Raw genomic sequence first — 19,702 nt, 5'->3', positions numbered from 1 at the left:
ACTTTGTGCCAGACGGGTTTACCTCAAAAACAATTTGATGGATTCCCATGAAATTTTGTACATTTATTACCTGTAACATTTATTGTCCCCAGAGGATTAATCTTAATTACTTTTATGATCATCTGACTTTTTCTCCAGCACCACCATGAGCTTGACATGAGTTTTGAATGAAATGTCTCAACAACTATCTGATATATTGTCATGAATTTTGGTACAAACATTCATGTTCCCATAAAAAATGTGATAAAATTCTTGGCTTCAGCTGCTCAGTTGTAAAGATTTGTTGCTTATCTTCATCATATATGATGCAAGCTGAATAGTTTGGGGTTTTAGACTGTTGGTTGGAGAAAACAAGCAATTTGAATATGTCGCCTTATGGTCTGGAAAATTATAATGAGCAACTTCACAGTTAGAATAATTGTGTAGTTTATCTGCGGATTAATCAATGATGGAGATAAATGTTTTTAATGATTTCCCGATTCTCTTTCTTGCACTTTATTCACTCCTATACACTCCAGTGTTGTCTCCTCATTTTCAGTGCTTATTTTGTTAAAATGCCTCTAATTGTACACAGAATAGAATAGAACACATTCTCCACACATCCACAACACTGAAAGTATGAATACTGAAATACTGAATGAAAAAATATTAGTATTGAATCTCAAAAAATGATCAAGCCAAGTGCCTGTGGGATAAATTACGTCTTACTTCTTACATTCTGTGTTGCCAGAGGTGTCCGCCTACCAGAGTTTAGTTGCTCAAATCTGGAGAAACTATGTGAAGGTTTCTCTGTGATACACAGAGCTTTTTTCTCACCCTCTGTTCCCCAAAAGCCTCTAACTGGCTCTGTGGCCTTCTGATTAATTTACTGCCCACACTGATGATCCTTGCCAGCTTGCTCCTGTATTTACTGCTCAGGTTACTCTACCATGCAGTGATATTGTACAACAGAACATTAAAAGCTTAATTAAAATCTAAAAACAAAACTGTAGCATATGTTTTGGGGTGCTGTAGGTGCTCACGCTGTCAAGCATGGAAAGGCCTCTCTCTGGCTTTCGTAAGCTAACTGAAGTGAATAGTGACAGAAGCAGTAAGGTGATTTTGTAAAACTTTCTCCATTGACTCACAGAGACAATATGTAAATCATGAACTGAAATTGCTCTTACCTTTTTTGGGAACCGGAACAATGTTAGAAAGCAGCTGTCAGATCTGTTGTAGAAAACATTCAGCTCGTTGACAAAGATCTTGTCATTCATAGCATGATGTTCTTGCTTCTTACCCTCTCTACACATCATGATATTGTGTCAAAGACAGTGTCCCACATTTGCCCATTTGCCCTCAGCGCAGTCTCTGAGTTTGCCTTCAGACCACACCTGTATCTCCTTGGTTGTAGGTTTTTTTGTTTTCACTCTGGCTTCATACTTGGGAAGGAGATTAATTACATATCCAACCTATCCAAGAGCAGTCAGCAGACTGCTTTATATGCGTCTTTAATATTTCCACAGAGCAGTTTAAGATTTGAGTGGAGCGAGTAGGAGAAGTGACATGATGCTCCGGTTTTGGCAGATGACCCCTTATGTAACAGGTGTTAAAATCGCCAAGGTCTCCCGAACGAGAAAGCACATTGTTATAGCTTTCTGCTATTTTGCTAGCAGTCTTTTCATTGTCAGGGCCTGGAATGTCAGGATTATATTTATTTTTCCAAATTCTCTTGGGAGATAAAACTGCCTAAATGACACAGTCAGTGTCTTGTTCAAAGTGATTTCCCATCTATTATCCACAATAATACATAGTCCTCCTCCTCCTAGCGATTTCTGTGCTTTCTGCTCATCTCGGTCTGCTCTTTTCACACTGTATCTGTGCAGTACAGGAGTTTGATGCTCCTTCATCCATGTCTCCGTGAAACAAATCGAATTGGAGTCAGCAGCTCATTGCCCAAGAGAAAGCAGGTGCTCTCAAGCATGGTATGCCCATTGCAGAAGCTGAACCTCTCGCACGACAGCAGCGTGGCAAAATAAAGACCAACCCAGAGCTGCATTCTTATACCACTCAGCTGATTCAGGCTTTTAACTTTGTTAAAGAAAAATGTTTGAAATTCATGTATTTATTCTATTTATATGTATTTATTTGACAAAACAAACAAACTTGCCAGGTGAAGAGTTGTGCCTCTGAAAGAATGACATACAAAACTTACATCATTTTTTTATTATGATTCTCTGTTTTTCTCTTTCAGGGCCTTACTGGACCCACATTCTGTTCACATGGAAAAAAATGGACGGCCTGAAGGTCTACATCAATGGGACCCTCACTGCTGATGATCAAGACGGCAATGTCTCAGAGAACTATGGCGACCCCCACGCTGACCTTGTCATTGGAACTGGCAACGACAGGGTTTATGATCATTATGTAACAGGGGCATTTGATGAGTTTGTCATCTGGGAAAGGGCCCTTTCTCCTCACGAGATCATGCTCTACTACAACGCAGCCATAGGTAGGACATCACGGTCCACTTGAAAGTATTTCCTGTCATTCTAGGAGATGGCATGTCTGTTATAATGCTTCCTCCCTCTTGACTCCACTCTGAGGAAATAGGGGTTAAAAAGCAATTTCCGTCCTCGCATTCCACCCACAGCATTCATGCATAACAACAAGATATTAAACTATACAAATACACCTCCTTGTCAAGTGGATTTTGCACAAAATATTTTCATGACCTTTCACAAATGTAAGTGCCATGGCTCACATAGTTCTGCCTTATAAGTATTTATTAGAGTGCAGCGGCATGTTGGGTTGCAGGGGGCAGATCATTTTAATTTAATGTGACAGGTTATAACATGCTAGGACAAAACCCCCAGACCTTTGTCTGTTTTTGCTCTCTTGTTGTTTACCTCCTTTGGTTAGGAGAGTGCCATAAATGGACAAAAACATCTTGACGTTTATCAGAATTTAGAAAAAATACCATTCTGCTGTGTGATATAGCCAATTATCAAATTTCATGGTTGTCTGAGAAATGTTCAAAGCCTGATGAAATTCACCTTTTCAGCTTGTTGGCTGAATCAACTTTTGTTGTGTGTGAAACATACTGATTACTAATAGTTTAAGCTGTCTCTTCCATTGTGCGTCAGGTAATAATATGATGCTATTAATGTGAGCTTCAACTGATCACGATGTGTGAAACAAAGAGCACATTGCCTTGTTTTCTTCTCTGAAGCTGTTAACAAAAGCATAATATATTCTACAGACCATTACCAGATGCAAAGCGCCCAACTGTTATGGTTACAGAAAAAATATTTTTACTTCTCCAGAGCACACATATAAAATGTTGCATTGAACCAAAGAAGAACAGGAATGGTTCAGACTGATACCTTGAATGTACATCCATATATGGACATTTTCTGGTAGCTAGTTAGTGCTGTTTTTCATTAAATGACAGCAAAGACATAAAAATGTATCCTAACCTTGTACAGGAGCTAGTGGCAGAGTATTACGTGGTTGATTATCCAACTTTTGTCTATCTCCTTTCATGACTGGGCACCGTCCAGCGTTGTAAACTATTAAAGCTGCATGGTGATAAAATCCAGCTACATTATAGAAGCTAGCCTGGTCAGGTTCAACAAAGGACAAATGACAAAATAACAAAAATGCTTCTCAAATGGAAAGATTACAGCTTTTGCACTCAAGCAGGGGCTATCTAAACTGTAATACTTTTTAGAGAGTGAATTATACCTTCCATCTAATGTTTAATTAACAGATTCCTTTGATTTTTGGCTTTTCTAGGTCAAGCCATGGTGTCTGCAACAACACCCAGCGTCTCCAAAGAACTCACTTTAACTACACCAACAGTCGTAAGTTTGTCAATTCTGACTTTGCAGTAACAAAATGTGATTTTGATACCTGTAAAATTGTAATCCAATGTAAAATTGCATAAACTACATGTGTTAACAATCTAGGTTTTCTTTCACACAGAAATGGCTTGAATAATTTGTATACAGTTTTGGGGCCAAAATATGCACAAATGTAATCACTGAAGGTGAAGGCCTTTTTTCCCTGAATGCAAACAATTCATTTCTTATTGAACTATTGTTTCCTTTTGAAGAAAAGGAATAGGATATTGACAGCACATGTGAATAGAGCGGTCTTGTTTATTAAAGGGCTTTGGAGGTAGAAAACGGATAAAGAAATAGAAGAAAGTGGAGACAGCTGCTCAACACTACACACAAAATGGCTCCCTGTAGGGCACTAGGCTGAAAAAGAGCAACACTGAATCACTTGTACAAAAAGTATTCCCCCAAACTCAGGCTATCAGTCACATTAAACATCCTGTGTGTGTTGGAACACCATGCTCCTTCGGAAACGACCTCCTGATAAACCTCATTTGATGCCTCATGTGTTGTCTCCCCAGAGAGCCATTGAAGTGAGTTCTCCTGTCGTCAACAGCCAGCATGAGGAGGTCCAAAGCTCCCAGGACCCGGAGTCCATGCCAATGTTGGGCTTCCTGAAGGCGCTGCCCAATAGGACCATTCCTCACAACACTGCCAACAACCTCACGCAGGTCTTGGAGCACAGTTCAACACACAAACACACACACACACACACACACGCGCATGTTACACTTGCAAAGCTAGTTCACACACAGACACAATGCCCACCCATGTGCATATGATGCAACAGTTCCGTGATGTCCATTTTCTTCCACCCAGGCTTTTCTCAAAAGTGTGGAAGAAGTGCTGTCCTCTCCGGGGTTGCCAGAGGTAAATGAGTTCACCATGTTGTTGTGCAATGTTTAAACATGACATAATGAAACATATGCAATTTGGTGAATCCTTAAGAGCACTTAAGAGATCCATGAGTTTCAGATTCTAACACTGCACATTTTTGGTACAAGTGGTGCCAGGAGCAATAAGAGTACCTGGCAGTGTTATCCACATAGAACTACTGTACATAGGCAACACAGAGTCAAATATGGAGGTGTGGACTTACTTTCAATGTACATTTGCCGCTTCCGGTACTGTAAATCCTGGCCGAAGCTCAGCGCTTTCATATACCAACACATTGTTTCCAGAAGAAAGTGTGTGGTTTCAGTACATTGAGTGCTCAGAACAAGCACGGTTGTTTTTGTAGGAGCAAGCTGAAACAGATGTTCACGTACGAGAATGCAAAACTTGGACAGTAGATACAGTGTTCGGTAAATCCCCTTGCGATTTCTGATCAGATTCATGATGAGTGTCAGAAAATTTCACGCTTTATCACATTTTCACAGATTATAATCTTCCAGAGAAAACACAAGGTACATGTTTGACTTTTTGACTTATCATCATTATTTAACTTTGTATTTAATTTCACACTCATTGTTTGCAGTTATTTATTTTTGTTCTTCATTTAATCCAGTTTCTATTATTACTATTGAATTGTAATGCCTGGATGCTGATGTTTTTTATGCTACATATGTAAAACCAATGTTAAGTGGTAATTTATTTAACCTATATTTGGTTTTCTAGCTTTTTTGTTTATTTATTTTTATTTGATTAAAGCTGTTCTCCAACAATTTTGTATTGCACTCCAATAAATGAGTGGGGTTTTTTTTTGAAGCAACAGAGGCTGAGATATCCTAATTTATAGTCTTTAGTATGGGTCATGCTCCAAAAACCCTGGGTCCCAGATTTCCCATAATCCAAACAATAGCAGCATTTCCTTTGATGCTCCCTGCCTGGTTAACGTCCTTCAAACTATATGCCCCCCAGTTTGTAACACAGGCTCTCTGTTATAAATTTTTAATTTCAAAGCCCAAACTCTCTCTGGAACAACAGAAGATATTATAAACCTGTTCTATTGTATTGTATTGAGTAGTAGTCTCCAGGCCCAATATATTGATCTTTATGTGTAAAATTGGTGTGGTGGCCCTTTAACTTGACCTATTTCATATTTTAAATTCAACCTGTGAAGAAAAATGTAATAAATTTGAAATTCCAAAAACACATTTTAAAGATGTGACCCCATTTTAATAGATTAGCATCAAGCAATACTGGACATTGAAAGCAGTGATTGTGAATTGATTGTGCTCATTTTCCTGTTGGGTCATTGTTGAGCAGCAGTCCACCCCTGTGGTCAGCGGTCTGATCGAGACCGTGGACAGAGTGATGGAACACATGGTGACTAACCTGGAGCCCAGCCCGAACTCCCTCATCTCCCTGGGTGGAACATCTTTTGTTGCAGGTCAGTATTGGGTCAGCTCTCCATAAAGTGACTCACTGTTTGTAAGTTTGTGTTGACACGGTTAGGACAGAAGGACATGGAGCGTCAAGCTGACATCATTCGTTTTCTTATCCAGAGGACAAATACGGGTCAGATAAGCAGAGTTGGAGGGGGTCATCCCCCACCCCCCCACCTTGCCTCTCACGGGTGTGGGGTTTTTGTTCTTTTGCATAATATTTTGTTTGCCACTAAATTGCTTGTGTCTTTCTCCCAAGGGTCGCCTCACATCTTTGATCCACCCCTGATAAAGCAGATTGATGCTTCATGCTTCTCAGTCTGTTTTTCTCAACACTCTCTCGCTTTTTCTAACCTTTGACCCTACAGATTACTATCTGATGAAACTTCCACAGAACTACAACCTGCCGCATTACCGCTTCCCCATGGAGGGCAAGAACTACATCTCTGTGCCCGGCGAGGCTTTCACCATGCAGTGTGAGTGCCAATATTTCATACGACAGATGTTCAGACATCACATTCCTTTAGTTGATGTACAAAATAGACCTTTTCCTAGCTTGAGGATTCTCTGCATAAAAAGTAGCAACTTCTCCAGGTTGAGTGTGAACACCGCACATTAGTCGTGCACTCATTCTGCCAGGAGAAAATTGTCCAGCTGGGAGGCTCTTGTTATTGGCCGGTAATTTATTATGCTTAGATTTAAGACCACTAACATAGCATAGAGTGTACTACAGGAGTGCCATGAGAGCTTTTGTGTGGCTTTATGGTGCACCATAGAAATCCAGCTATGACTTTAATGTTGGCAGTTACTCTTTTATTCAAAACAGAAAGAATGAGAGAGAGCACTTTTTTCTCTCCACTTTCCTCTGTCATTAAAAAGAGTGCACTCACATAGTCGGAGTGAGGGGGAGTAGTAATTACGGTGGACATTAAAACTGTTTGCTTGACTTTGTGTTCAGGTCAGATTCCCCTGGCTCCACCTGGCCGCTGCATGCACCATGTTGCCATACGAACACTGGAATAAACCGTTTTAATAATTCATTAAAGGACTATTATCAGAAATGGAATATATGTTTCTTCTGACACATTAGAGCCAGGATCAAATTAACTCATAGGTCTTAGTACCTGGCTGTATGAAACGCTCTGAGGGGAGGTTTTACATCCTAATTAGAGAGAGAGAGTGCTGCAGACTGGTCTGTTATTAATTTTTTTCTTATTCCCCGTCTTCCTTAGGAGAGTTGTACAAGCAAACTGGCCACCTTGTGATCTGTTGCGGGACTGGCCGGGGGGTAGGAGGAGGGTGGGTGTTCTGTTGACATGATTTTTTGGAAGGTTAAAAACTCTCCCGCAGCATATACACCGCACATTTGTTTGACATCAGCAGGCTTTTGTTGTCACAGTCAACGGATCCGGCTAGAAGCCCTTTGAAAAGAGGAACAGGACCATTAAGGGTTTCCTCCAATTTTATTGTTTATCTTGCAGTATTGAGGTGGGACCGAGCTGGATGATAGGTCAGATTAGGGGAGGGGGACCAGACCTCCTGCTCTACTGGTGAAGTCATGTAGAGGTTTCATAAGATTTCCCAACAACCACATGGTTTGTGGCCCTCTCCCTTTCACCCTTGTGCGAGTACACGGCTATCCTATTAGGCTGCCGGTGCCAGTGTGCGGCGGCAGGGCAACGTTAATTAACTTCCCTTCTTTGTGAGCATTTTAGCAGCACTGCATTACATTTCCAGCCCCCTGCTCATGCCTCATACATTCAACTATGTGCATGCTTTTTTTTTTTGCTTTTTTTTTTTTTTTTTTACCTCAGCTCAAACCACCATCGTTGGCCTCTTCTACCACAACATGCACAGCTACTACAATGAGATCAGCCCCATCAAGACCAGGTAAGAGGACAGGACAACACACAATAAAGTCAGATAAAACTTGAAGGTTTTGACATCCCACTTTGGTTTTGGCGAGGACCGTATCTAGGACTATATATTCTAAACAAAAATGTTAATTGCAAATATTCACTCTAGCTACTCAAAAGGCTTCCCTCTTTGTATATTTCCTGTGTGAGGAATCATGTCGACTGGCACTAAGGCGCCCATGTTTCCTGAACCACAGAACGGCTGGTGCCTGGGGCCAGGGTCTTATCTGTCCCCTCGCCTATCTCTCATCTCACCACTCAACCTCCCCTGACTGATACACCCTGCTATTAGCTCTACATATCCATTACCGCCCCCCCCCCCTCCCCAGCCTCCACCCGCCCCGCCCTTTAGTTATTGTCTCATCACTGGGCCAGCTTGTTCCACTACAGCTGCAATGTTTATTTTTACCAAACCTGACATAACAGCGATTAAGCAACCTGTTTTTCCCCATTTCTCATCCTTCATAGAAGTTTAAGTACCAAATGTGATAAAAAATAAAAAAAAATACGTGACAACATCTGGAGGTGTTAGTGACTGACTGTTTTTAACATGGCCGTCCCACTGCCCTGCTCCGCTCTCTCTGCGGGTGAGAGTGCCCCTTTGTATCATGATAGAGAGGTGATGCTTGTATGATCTCAATGTCACATATCAGATGGCTCTGAAAGACTATTGATGCAACGCTGCTGGTTGTCAGCGTGATTAATTATATAGACAGATCAAAGTCCCACTTAAATGCTACTGCTCTGAGCAAGTGTGTAACACTTATGTGTTGGTGCCTGTGCAAGGATACCGTGGATTTCTTCTTATTTATCTGACTGTATTTGTTTTTGTCTCTCTTGCCCTCTATCTCTGTTACTCCTCCTCTGTCTTCTGTGTCTGGATCTAAATCTCTTTGTTTTCTCACGTCTTCTTGTATTTTAGGATTAACGAAGCAGTTGATTTCAAGGATCATAAGATTCAAGTAGCAAGTTGCCTAATTTCTCTGAAAGTGGAGCCTTCACCGGCCCTGTCAATCAACCTCTCTGGAGCGCCACTCATCAAGATTGTTCTCACCCATGTCCTGGTAAGAATCAGCTTGTACAATATATTAACTGTTCCCATTTCTTCTTATCTGACTCATGTCTTTATCTGCTATTTACCTCTGGGTGAGTCAGTCATACTGGGAAAATGGAGTGCTTAATTTTTCCAGTTGCTGGGTGTGGGACACCCGCCTTATCAGAGGGAAGAAGGCCACGGTTCGCCTGTGGCTGCAGTAGCTGGATCCCCCCATATGAAATTTATCAGCTCTATTTTTGGGCGTTCTCTTATGTAAGAAGATGAGCGTCTATCACTGACCGAGGCTTGTGCAGCTGGGCACTCACCAACACAAAGAGCGAAGCCTATTTTGGTTTTCATTAGCCTGCCTAGATTTTCCCTCGCGGAGCATGTGGCTTCCAGAAAGAGAACTGATTATGGACATTTGAACTGTCGGCTTAGGGCACTTTGAAGGGAACAATAACTTGCTTTTATGAACAACATATTTTTTCTTCACTGCTTTATGGCAGGGGCTGTGCCAGTTTTCCATGGGAAACTCATAATGAAAATTAACTTACAAATGTGTATCGCATTTGCTTGCTTCCTTGTAAAGTCAGAAATGTGGCGGTGAACTTCACAGCCATAGTATGTGTTTAATCCTCTGCACAATGAATGGATGGTGAAGCCATTCTTTTCATTTAAATGCATGATGTTAATTGCATATTAGTCTATCATACAATAGCAATTATTAAGACAAAACAAGTTGACTAAACCCCTACTAACATAGCTCTGTTTAATTTAAAAGTCCTGCAAAAACCATTCATTTTCTATTGAAATGACTTACAAATAGGCTTTTTTTCCCTCCTCACTCACAAGAGCACAAATGAAAACCATGCAGCTTCATGAAACCATGGCAATATTGGTTTGTTTGCCTTCATTTTCCTTGGTGAAATAAATGTTTATGCTACAATTATCTGGCCTGCTTTCTGTGACAATGATTACTGTGTTTGTTTTAGCTGACACCATGGGAGAGAGCTTATAATCTCCTTTGTTATGGGGGTGCTGGAGATGCTCACCAGCTCTGCTCTCTGTTGAGTCAAGGTGTTTCTATTTCACTTGGATTGCCTTTACTTCTGATGTAAGGATAAATCAGGTTTCTTACATTCTTTCCTTTCTACCCCATTACAAATAAGCTGTTATACTTATTACTAACACATACTGATTGGAACGCAGTGTGCCAGCACTTTTCAACTTTACTTAGGCTGCATAGCTTGGACAATGATTTATATTTAGGAGCTGCATTTTAATTTGGCACACAAGCACTTTTGGCTGTGAACACGTCCAGAAAACGGATTGTTTTGCTATAACTGGTTTGCCGCACAGACCTGTAGTTGGATTTAATCAAAAAGTGACTATTTTTGGATTTTTAATGTCTTTGGCAGCTGATGGATACTTATCGCCTCCCTAGCTTGGAGGCAGGGAGGGCTGCTCACGCAGTATGTGGCAGACCTTTCCCGTCATTGTTTATGTCGCTCTTTACTGTCTGCGTAAGTTAAAGGTCAAAGGTGTACTCTCATGGCACAAGTTCAGTGGTTTAACCTCGGAGAGTAGACAAGTACCCAGCGACTTCATTAAAACTTAGCAGGGAGGCTGAATGTGTCTGAAGTCGTAATGTGTCAGCTTTCTCATATGTCTTTTCGTGTTGCCATGGTTAGTCCTGTGTGCCATCGCTTGTACTGTACTAACAGTCACTTAGTGTAATGACTCAGACTCAGAATGCCATCTATTTTCTTTATCTTACACCTGCCAAGATAAACCATATGTACCATGGATTGATGGTGTCACCAACCTGGTGTCATGGCAAGTACCACTCTCTGAAGGTCAAAGCCATGCCGTTGGTGTCTGGGTGACCTTGCTCTCTTGATTGAATGGCATGACCTCACTGTGCTGTTACAGTGAGGTAATGCAATTCCCAACGGACTCAGTCAGAGCCGACGTGCTGCGTTACGTGATGGCACGGTCCAAGTTTGATACCCAGAGAAGGCGTTATCAAGGCTGCTGGAGGCCCACATGCTTTCTCACGCCATTCGGCCACAGTGGTGATTGGACCCTGGCTCCACCAGTGATTTATTATTACTATCTGACTCAGGTTCAGTTTGAGAGGGCCAAAGGAGAGAAGAAGAGAAGAAAAAAGAGGGTGGGAAGCACTGGGGTCTGTAGTTAAACATTAATACATACATAAAAACACCGACACCTCCTCCCTGTCCTCTTCCTCCTTCAAAGCATCACACTGATGGTATGAAGTGAATGAATGGAAAGATTTTTTTTCATGAGCAAAGTCACTCTTTATAGGGTCAAAAGTGAGAGGATTTGAAAAGCAGATTTTGACAAGGAGGGCATGACTTTACAGGCTTGTAAAGTCGTGTGTTAGTTTGGCGGCCTCATAAGAAGGTCCAAGGCAAACGGTGACACAGGTTGGCAGCAGAGGAAGAGTGCTGGTGTCTCCGTCCGTCCCTTAATTGACTTTTACTTCATTTAATTTGTGAAGTAAAGTAGAACTACAAATTATTAACATTGGCAACGTCTTCTTTTCTACACAGACTGAATGTAACTGTGATTTTCTTCCCTGAAAAGTTAAAAAAATTAAGAGAATGTAATGACTCAGTTCATCAAATTGACTCAATTGACTTTCACCATTGTTCTATCAGTTCAACTATGCACTAAGTGGCTGGACACAAAAGTAGCGGCCACATTGTCCTGTGACGTTTAACAAATAGGTTCCTTCTCATGGGCACATGAAAGCGAGAGTTTGATGTGAAGAAAGGAAAGAGGTCAGGGGCAACAAGGGAAACTGGGTGGCTTTTGTTAACAAAGATGTCTAGACTCCTTGGAGCTCCTTAATTCCTGCAGAAAATAATGGATTAATTGTTCAGCCACTTTGAACATAAACATGCAAAGGTTATTTAACACTTTCTGATACCCACACTCTTAATTGTTTAATCATGTAAGCAAATACTGGTATCAGTCTTTTCTGCCACAATAATAACCGTTCTTTATTGCCAGTCTTTTTATAACTCCTAGCACACGCCCAGCCCAGCTTGTGGGCAAAGCCTCTTCTCCTCTCTCTCTCTTTCTCCCTCTCTTCCAACCACCCACACCCATCCATACGCCAGCACACATACAAACACAAGCTGTGTGAGCCAGCATACTGATCAATCACAGATGGAGGTCTGGCTATTGCTATTCCTCTCTTGCCAAAAGAGTTGGATTTTAGGGCCTCTCTTTACAGCTCCTCCCATTTTAGCTCCCCCCTTCTATCCCTACGACCACCACCTCTCACTACATGCAGCTCCAGTTTGAAGCCAGAGGAAGATAGGGAAGGTCTTGGTGCTGATTTTGTATATACAAGTTTTTCTATGAGCTTCAATGTGGGTAGAAAAATGAGCTTGTAAAATAATGTTCAGAAAGAACTTTAAAACCGGTGGTTGTAAATCAGCCTTCACTCAAACCTGAGGCAAAACTGGATGAGTGAATTAGAGACTGTTAAAATAAAAATTTTCACATCTTAAATCAATGGTGAGGTTACACAAAGGAAAAAAACTGCTTTTGTGAACATCTGAGTAAATAGTCAAAGCAGAAAATTGTGAAACCCAAACTTCCCACAATGTGTGTGACACTGATGTCACGCATTTAAGTTGCAAATACAAATTTTATACAATTCTTTTTCAGAAATCTTTCTCCTTTGAATCATCTGGACTCATATGTTCCCAATGTTGTTCTTCTTAGTGTCTTTTTGTAACCTCACTGTTGATGTCAATTTTGCACAAATTTTGTTTAGACATTCTCATTTTATTTCCACAACTATGAATCTTTTCTATTCATTGACAAACTTGAATGTGAAGGTTTTGAAAATATTTCTTATTATCTTCTCACAAGCTTAAAATCTTATTGACCCGTATGATCCCCACGTTCAAACTTCTCTGCGAAGGCTCAAAATGCAGCCATCAACTTACAAATGCAAACATATTGCTCCAACAGAAACGGGCCAGGAACCAGAGAAACGTTACGGTGGGCCCACATGAAAGCCTGTGGGAATTTAACACATGAATTCATGCATGGAGAACCTCTCCCGTTGTCATGTGAGATTAGCTCTGAAAGGAAAGAAACCTTTGTCATATTTGCTGTTTTGAGCCAAAGTAACAGTCACGGTACAGTATTTCTCAGCGTCCACCACTCACCTTTATCAAAACTTCTGGGGTTGTTTAATTGTCCTCAGTTTTCCTCACACCCTGCATGCCTATCAACACTTCTCCTTGTTTTTAGTGTCTATCTCAGAAATTGAGCCGAGACCACAGCTGCATGTCTTATTACATTTCCCCTGACACAATGAGCTCACTCAAGGCCATTTGTGTTTAGCTGCATGGATTCAGATACTTACTTCACATGCTGTACGTGGATCAGCTTAAGTCTAACCTCTGATTGAAAAGCCCTGTTACAACGACAATGAGATCTACACTCCGTTTTGTTAGCGTGATGCTTTAATGTCATGACCTTAAGGTGGTTCAATGGGCATATTTTTCTCAAACTCCAGGTCAAGTTTTGAGCTGCAGTTAGTGTTCTTTGAGCCGACTGCACTGAGTAATGTTTCACCATACTTCTGCGTGCCTTTCCCAGACATACTGCAATAAAGTGTTTCCTTCCCTTACTAAATTTAACAGCAGTTACTGTAGCTTTTGGGAAATGCAATTATGGACTCTGTTGTTAGGCGGAACAATTCAGCCATTGTCAAAAGCTGACTACACCTTAGCCAGTCTTTTCTTCTGTTGACTCACACATTTAACAAGACTTTCACCTACTGTACATTTCCACAAAAAAGATGGTAGTTTTAAATAATACGTTGTAGTTTTATAAAGTGTGACTGATGAGTTTCAGTGCTGTTATTATGGGCCCTCTTGGCAGCTGCACTGTTAAGAAATGATAGCTATACCAAACGCAGAAAGTGCAGTCCAAATTACACACTGGCTCTCTGTGTTCTCAAATATTTGGAACATTTGAGGGAAAAGGAGAAGATTAAGATTGCTGACTTATTCACTCATACTGTTGTGTAATTTTTTTTTCCTTTTTTGCTGCTTTTTAAATTTAGCGCAACCAAAGCCTTTATTTAGACTTCTTTGCTCCTGAAATATGCCTGACTGCACTTGTGGCTGCATCCCATTGTGCCAGCGCTGGATGGATTGAGTGGGTGTGTGCAGGACTTTTTTATAAGCGATATTTCATATTTGACAAACATTTACTCAAGGTCCTCTTACTAGCCCTTTGTGGAGTTTCAATGTTTTATTTTTGGTCAAAATGTCTGATTTTTTTATGCTGACTATTTTGTGCTCACATCACATATGATTATTGTCGAGTGTAACTGAAACTTTTACGTAGATATCTCCATCTGGGTTTGTAAAAAGTAGACCGCTGTTGATTTGGTTTCACTGCTGCATAATATTACTGTATACAGTAATGGTCATTAGGGCTGGGCAATATATATCATGATATGTCATGAGTGTTGTCTTCTCCTGGTTTTAAAGGCTGCATTACAGTAAAGTGATGTAATTTTCTGAACTTACAGACTGTTCTAGCTGTTCTGTTATTTGCCTTTATACACTTAGTCATTATATCCACATTATTTATGATTATTTATCAAAAATATCATTGTGTAAATATTATGTGAAAGCCCCAAAAGTCATTCCTACAGTAATGTTGCAATATCAATAACGAGGTATTTGGTCAAAAATATCATGATATATGATTTTGTCCATCTCACTCAGTACTAAAAAAAAAAAATTAAGTTTTCTTTTTTGTGAAAGTTTAATGTTGAATGCGTAGCTGCAAGCTAATTCATTTGTGAATTAAACCTCTTAAATTTAGATTATTGCAGACTAAAGTACAGAAATGGAAGCCTGTGTGTGCGTGCGTGTATACACAGGACACTGTGTGACAGTCTACTTTCTGACAGCACTCGTCTGTCTGTTTTGAATTGACTGTTGAAACAAGGTCAATAGATGGCACCATACTTGAAAACCAGCCGTCAAAAGCTAGGATTTAAATTGGCCTGTAATTGCCCGAAGTCTTGGGATTTGCAGAGGCATATGCTGTCGGTGTTTGCTGAAGCTAGCTCAACCACAGCGAGGCTCCGGCTTCCAGCTCTGCCAGTCATGGGAGGTCTGACAGACACCACAGAGGACAGAAAAGCTTGGATTTACACAAATTACTGGGTTCTATATGTCATCTAAGACTTATATACTTTTGTGATGCATGAGAGTGTTTATTTCCATCCCTCATCATTTTACCAAACAGTCTCAACACAGTCATTAACCAGAAAAAGGACTCGGCTTAGTTTGTGCTAGAGAGATGTATACATCAGGCAGCAGCCAGCGTTTCTCATGTTAGCATTCAGGGCCATTTATTCAACATGACAGCTGATGGTGTGGTGGTGTACATGGTTGATAGATGTGTCGCCATTAGCGTCATCAGGATACACCATTCAAATCTTAAACAATGCTCGGAATTTCCACATAAATTGTTGTTATGTAAAACATGATCGTATCACAGGCGTATAATGACATGGCAGCTATAAGCAGTTTGTTTACTCCAAACAAGTATCATAATTTACAGTAATGTTCTCCCCTGGCAGCTGCCTCAGCTAAGTCATATTTGTGCACCCAAAATACTACTAGCTGCCAGTGTGAAACATTTACTTAGTGCAATTTGAAGGTGATTGTACTTTACAATACATGAGTATTTCCATTTTATGCTGCTTTCTACTTCCAATTCACTACATTTCAGAGGGAAATATTGTACTTTTTTACCCCACAACATTTATTTTACAGCCATAGTTACTTTTTCTGATTAAGATTTTACATGAAAAAATGTGATAAACTTACGTCTCGGTAGTCTTTTGGTTAAGATGCATGCTATGTGATGTGGCATGTAGCAGCAGACTTTTGTTGCATGTCATTCTGCGTCTCTCTCACCCCGTTTCCTGTCAGTTCTCAACTGTTGCTATCCATTAAAGGCAAAAACGGCCTCAAAGAATATTTTTTCATAAAAAATCTGTGTCTAGACGGGACCTCTTGTCACATTTCAGAGGTCTATGAGTTGACAGCACTTCTACCAAAGAAAAATGTCCCCTCTAAACCTCCCAGATGGTGTCATTTAAATAAAAATGTCAAGCCCAAAGATGTTAAATCATCTAATGTTTCACAAAAAAATGCAAATATTAGGAAATGAGTACAAATATGTGTAGCAGAACGTTTTTTTTTTTTCCTCCCTCATTAATCATGTCATGACTCCTCAGATTTATCTTAACCCTTTGCAGGGGCCCTGACCCCTGGTTGGGAGCCGCTGGACAAAACAAAACAGTGTATAAAGCAGTTATGTCACCAGTTACAGCAGTAAAATTCTTCTCACACAATCTATTTAATCTAATAATGTCATATACAATAACGCATCACTCACAAGTACAACAAGTACTTTTACTTTGATACTTTGAGTACATCTTGCTGCTAGGTAGATGCTGCTGGTACCTCTACTTAAAGGATCTGAATACTTCTTCCACCACTGATAGCTGCTGGTGAATCTGAGGATTAAAGACTGTTTTCTTTCATTTCTGAACTCCACTGTTGTAAAGTCCAAGGGTCACTGAGTTGTTGTTAAAGTAAGCACTGTTATGTCACCAGTGAAGATGAAGATGTGGTTGACAGCTGCATCAAATGGGACAGAGTGACATACATAGGAGCATTAGAAATACCTTAACTATCTATGATTTATCAGCCTCTCTCTCTGACTCTTCCTTATCAGTCTGTCACTCTGCATCACTCTCCAGTCACTAGCTTCCTCTCTCCCCTCTTCCTCTCTTCCTCTCTCTGTCTATCCTTCTTACGAGGCTCGAAGTGATTTCCAAGGTGGTGTTTGCTGGCCTTCTGGTGTTAATAAGAGAGTTGGAGTGCCAGCTGCAGTCTTGGCTGGTAGATGTTGAGGCCTTGGGGCACTGGGGAACAACGGTGTGCACGCAGAGCTTGGCCAGATCTCCGAGTGCATTTTAACACTCAGCAGTGACTTTCAGGTCCCTGCACCTCTCCACAGATATCAACTCAAAAGCACATGCTGGATGTACCACAAACAGACAGTTGCTAGCGAGGAAGCATGGCCAAACAGCACTTCTCTCATGTCTGATGGTCTGTTAGTTAATGTATATGTTAGAGTGTATCTGATACCTCTCAGGGTTTGATAATTATGGATTGTTTCCCACAAGACAGGGTTTACATTTGTGCTTAATGTGGATAATTAGTCTTCCTTCATTGCAACATTAAAGGCTCAGCAGTTGTGGAGTGCAAATATGACACTGTAAAGCAAAGGCTTACAGTGTGCCAATTACAGTTTGTCTCTCTTCCATCTGCTTTCATTTACACCCAACAAGAAATGTGAGTTATTAAAGCCCACAAGGGAGCAGTAAATTCACCCACGGGGTTGCTTGCAGCTCCTCAAAGCTGGACGCCAGCTTGTGATGACGGGGTGCATTTATGGCGCTCTCATGGCTCTTGGATCCATTGTCCTGCCTGCTCTAATGGGCCACATGAATATCTATCCATGCATTCATCTCGAGGGTAACAATACATAATGACTAAAGAGCCGCATGTGCAAAACAGACAGAATGAGAGCAAAGATTTTGGTTACACAATGAAGTCAACGTATTGTGCTATGCTTTGGTAATATGAATCACTGAGCCTATGGGCCAGGAAACAGACAGCCTGACTGTCAGTTTCACTCTCACTCTCACTTTTTCCAGAAGGAAATAGTGCAGACACAGTCCATCTAATCATATACTTATTCAGTCTGAGAGTCGAGGCTCGAGGAATGAGAGGAGGTGAGCAGTCTCTCAGTATACACCCAACCAGCCAATGAAAGTGTTGTTTTCTTCGGATGACAGATTGAGGAGGGTAGTGGTTTGACCTGAAACCAGGGCCAAGCCCCAATTACTGAATTCTTGCACTTTAGCCATTAGCTCACTGTCTCTAGGGATGCCAAATCTCATATTAGGGAATGACATGGAAAAAGTGAGTTATAATCAAATAAGATTCTTGAAGACAGTAGGGATTTTCTTTCAGCAGAATAATCACCTTTGCTGAGTGTCGATCTGCGTCTTGTCTTTCCTTTAATATGATCTCAGGCCCTTCTAGTTGAATTTATTGGCATGTACACACCAATGAAGCATTTTATTTTGTATCAGAAGCTGAATTAATGAAGTGGTTTATTCCTCCTTAGATCCAAAAGCCAGTTGTACAGTATTTTTTTGTGTTGCAATACATCAAGATCTGTTGATTCTGTTGAGCATATGGCAAAGGAAAGACTGTGTTAAGGAAATAATGAGGCTAATTTGTGTCTTAAATATTCAATGCTGTCTTCTCTATCAAAGCACATTTTCCAAAGAGGTGTCTGTGAGATTTGGAACAACAAAACTTGTAATTTAATGAGCCAGTACAATCCAAAACAAATGTTTTCTTATGCCACATATTTAAAGATAGGATTGTCTTAACTTTATTTTACTTTTACTTTTCAGACTAAAGAACAACAGGATCAAGTATTAAATCAGAGCAATAAAGTCTTCCTCTACTGTGCCTTCTTGGACTACAGGTGGGTCTGTGTTCATGATTTAGATACAGCATGTCCCAATTATTCATTCAGATGTGCAGCCAGAGAGGCTTTGTCTTGATTGTTGATTCTTTGCATATTCTTTGCACAACTCTTGAATCAAGAGCAATAACATAAGATTTGGAAAAGGTGTATTTCCCTTTTCTCATTCAAATCAAAAACACCCGGCGTTATGTGTCTTGCTGTTTCAGTTTGATGTATCTTGAGCAACAGCCCACTGAAAAATTATGGTGCTATGATAAGTGAAGCCAAAACACTATTTAGAGAGCATAAATCATTTTAAAAGGGAGTGTGTTTTAGTTGGATTCAAAGGCTTCCTCTCCTGACTCCCCTTTGCCCCGAAGCTCAAGAAAAATGTGAATTATTGGATCGCCCTGTCAGGTTGCCCTGGTAAATTCAGAAAAGAAAATTCTCGGTTTGCTTCCCACAATGGATCATGTTAAGTGATCTTTGCCAGTAGTTATCCTCTAAAAACCTTGTCTCTTTTGTTCTTATTTTAGCTTTGAATGCGCACATCGTTATGTGTATGTATTTTCTGTATGTTTCTCTGTAAATAATACATAATTGTCTTCCTTTTCAGTTCAAAAGAGGGAGTATGGTCCAACGAAGGTTGTGTACGCTCAGATGGAAACATGACATACTCTGTGTGTCTGTGCAACCACCTCACCAACTTTGCCATCCTTATGCAAGTGGTGCCGTTAAAGGTATGAGGCCACTCTTAAAAGCTGCTGCAATTAATATTTTTATATTAACAACAGATTAAACTACTACATGTAATGTGGAACAAATTGCTCATTACGATGAACCCACGAAGGATTATTTCACAACTCTACAGTTCCCCTACGGAGCGCTTTAGCTTCTTTC

The 19,702-nt window shown here is 40.5% G+C and overlaps 1 protein-coding gene across 2 annotated transcripts in view; it reads left to right on the top strand.

Annotated features, from left to right (window-relative positions):
- Positions 1–19,702, top strand: part of adgrd1 (adhesion G protein-coupled receptor D1) — a 32,084-nt gene that overhangs the window by 4,625 nt on the left and 7,757 nt on the right. For both annotated transcript variants that reach the window (XM_044366351.1, XM_044366360.1), the window contains 10 exons: positions 2,234–2,491; positions 3,778–3,845; positions 4,403–4,552; positions 4,701–4,751; positions 6,090–6,213; positions 6,577–6,684; positions 8,023–8,098; positions 9,047–9,188; positions 18,747–18,820; positions 19,419–19,542. In XM_044366351.1, coding sequence (XP_044222286.1) covers positions 2,234–2,491; positions 3,778–3,845; positions 4,403–4,552; positions 4,701–4,751; positions 6,090–6,213; positions 6,577–6,684; positions 8,023–8,098; positions 9,047–9,188; positions 18,747–18,820; positions 19,419–19,542 — 1,175 coding nt within the window. The remainder of the gene's footprint in view (positions 1–2,233; positions 2,492–3,777; positions 3,846–4,402; positions 4,553–4,700; positions 4,752–6,089; positions 6,214–6,576; positions 6,685–8,022; positions 8,099–9,046; positions 9,189–18,746; positions 18,821–19,418; positions 19,543–19,702) is intronic.

Source organism: Thunnus albacares, chromosome 2, assembly GCF_914725855.1.
Source record: "Thunnus albacares chromosome 2, fThuAlb1.1, whole genome shotgun sequence".
Classification (NCBI taxonomy): Eukaryota; Metazoa; Chordata; class Actinopteri; order Scombriformes; family Scombridae; genus Thunnus; species Thunnus albacares.
The sequence above is the reverse complement of the archived record's forward strand: the minus strand, read 5'-3'. Positions and strand labels throughout refer to the sequence as shown.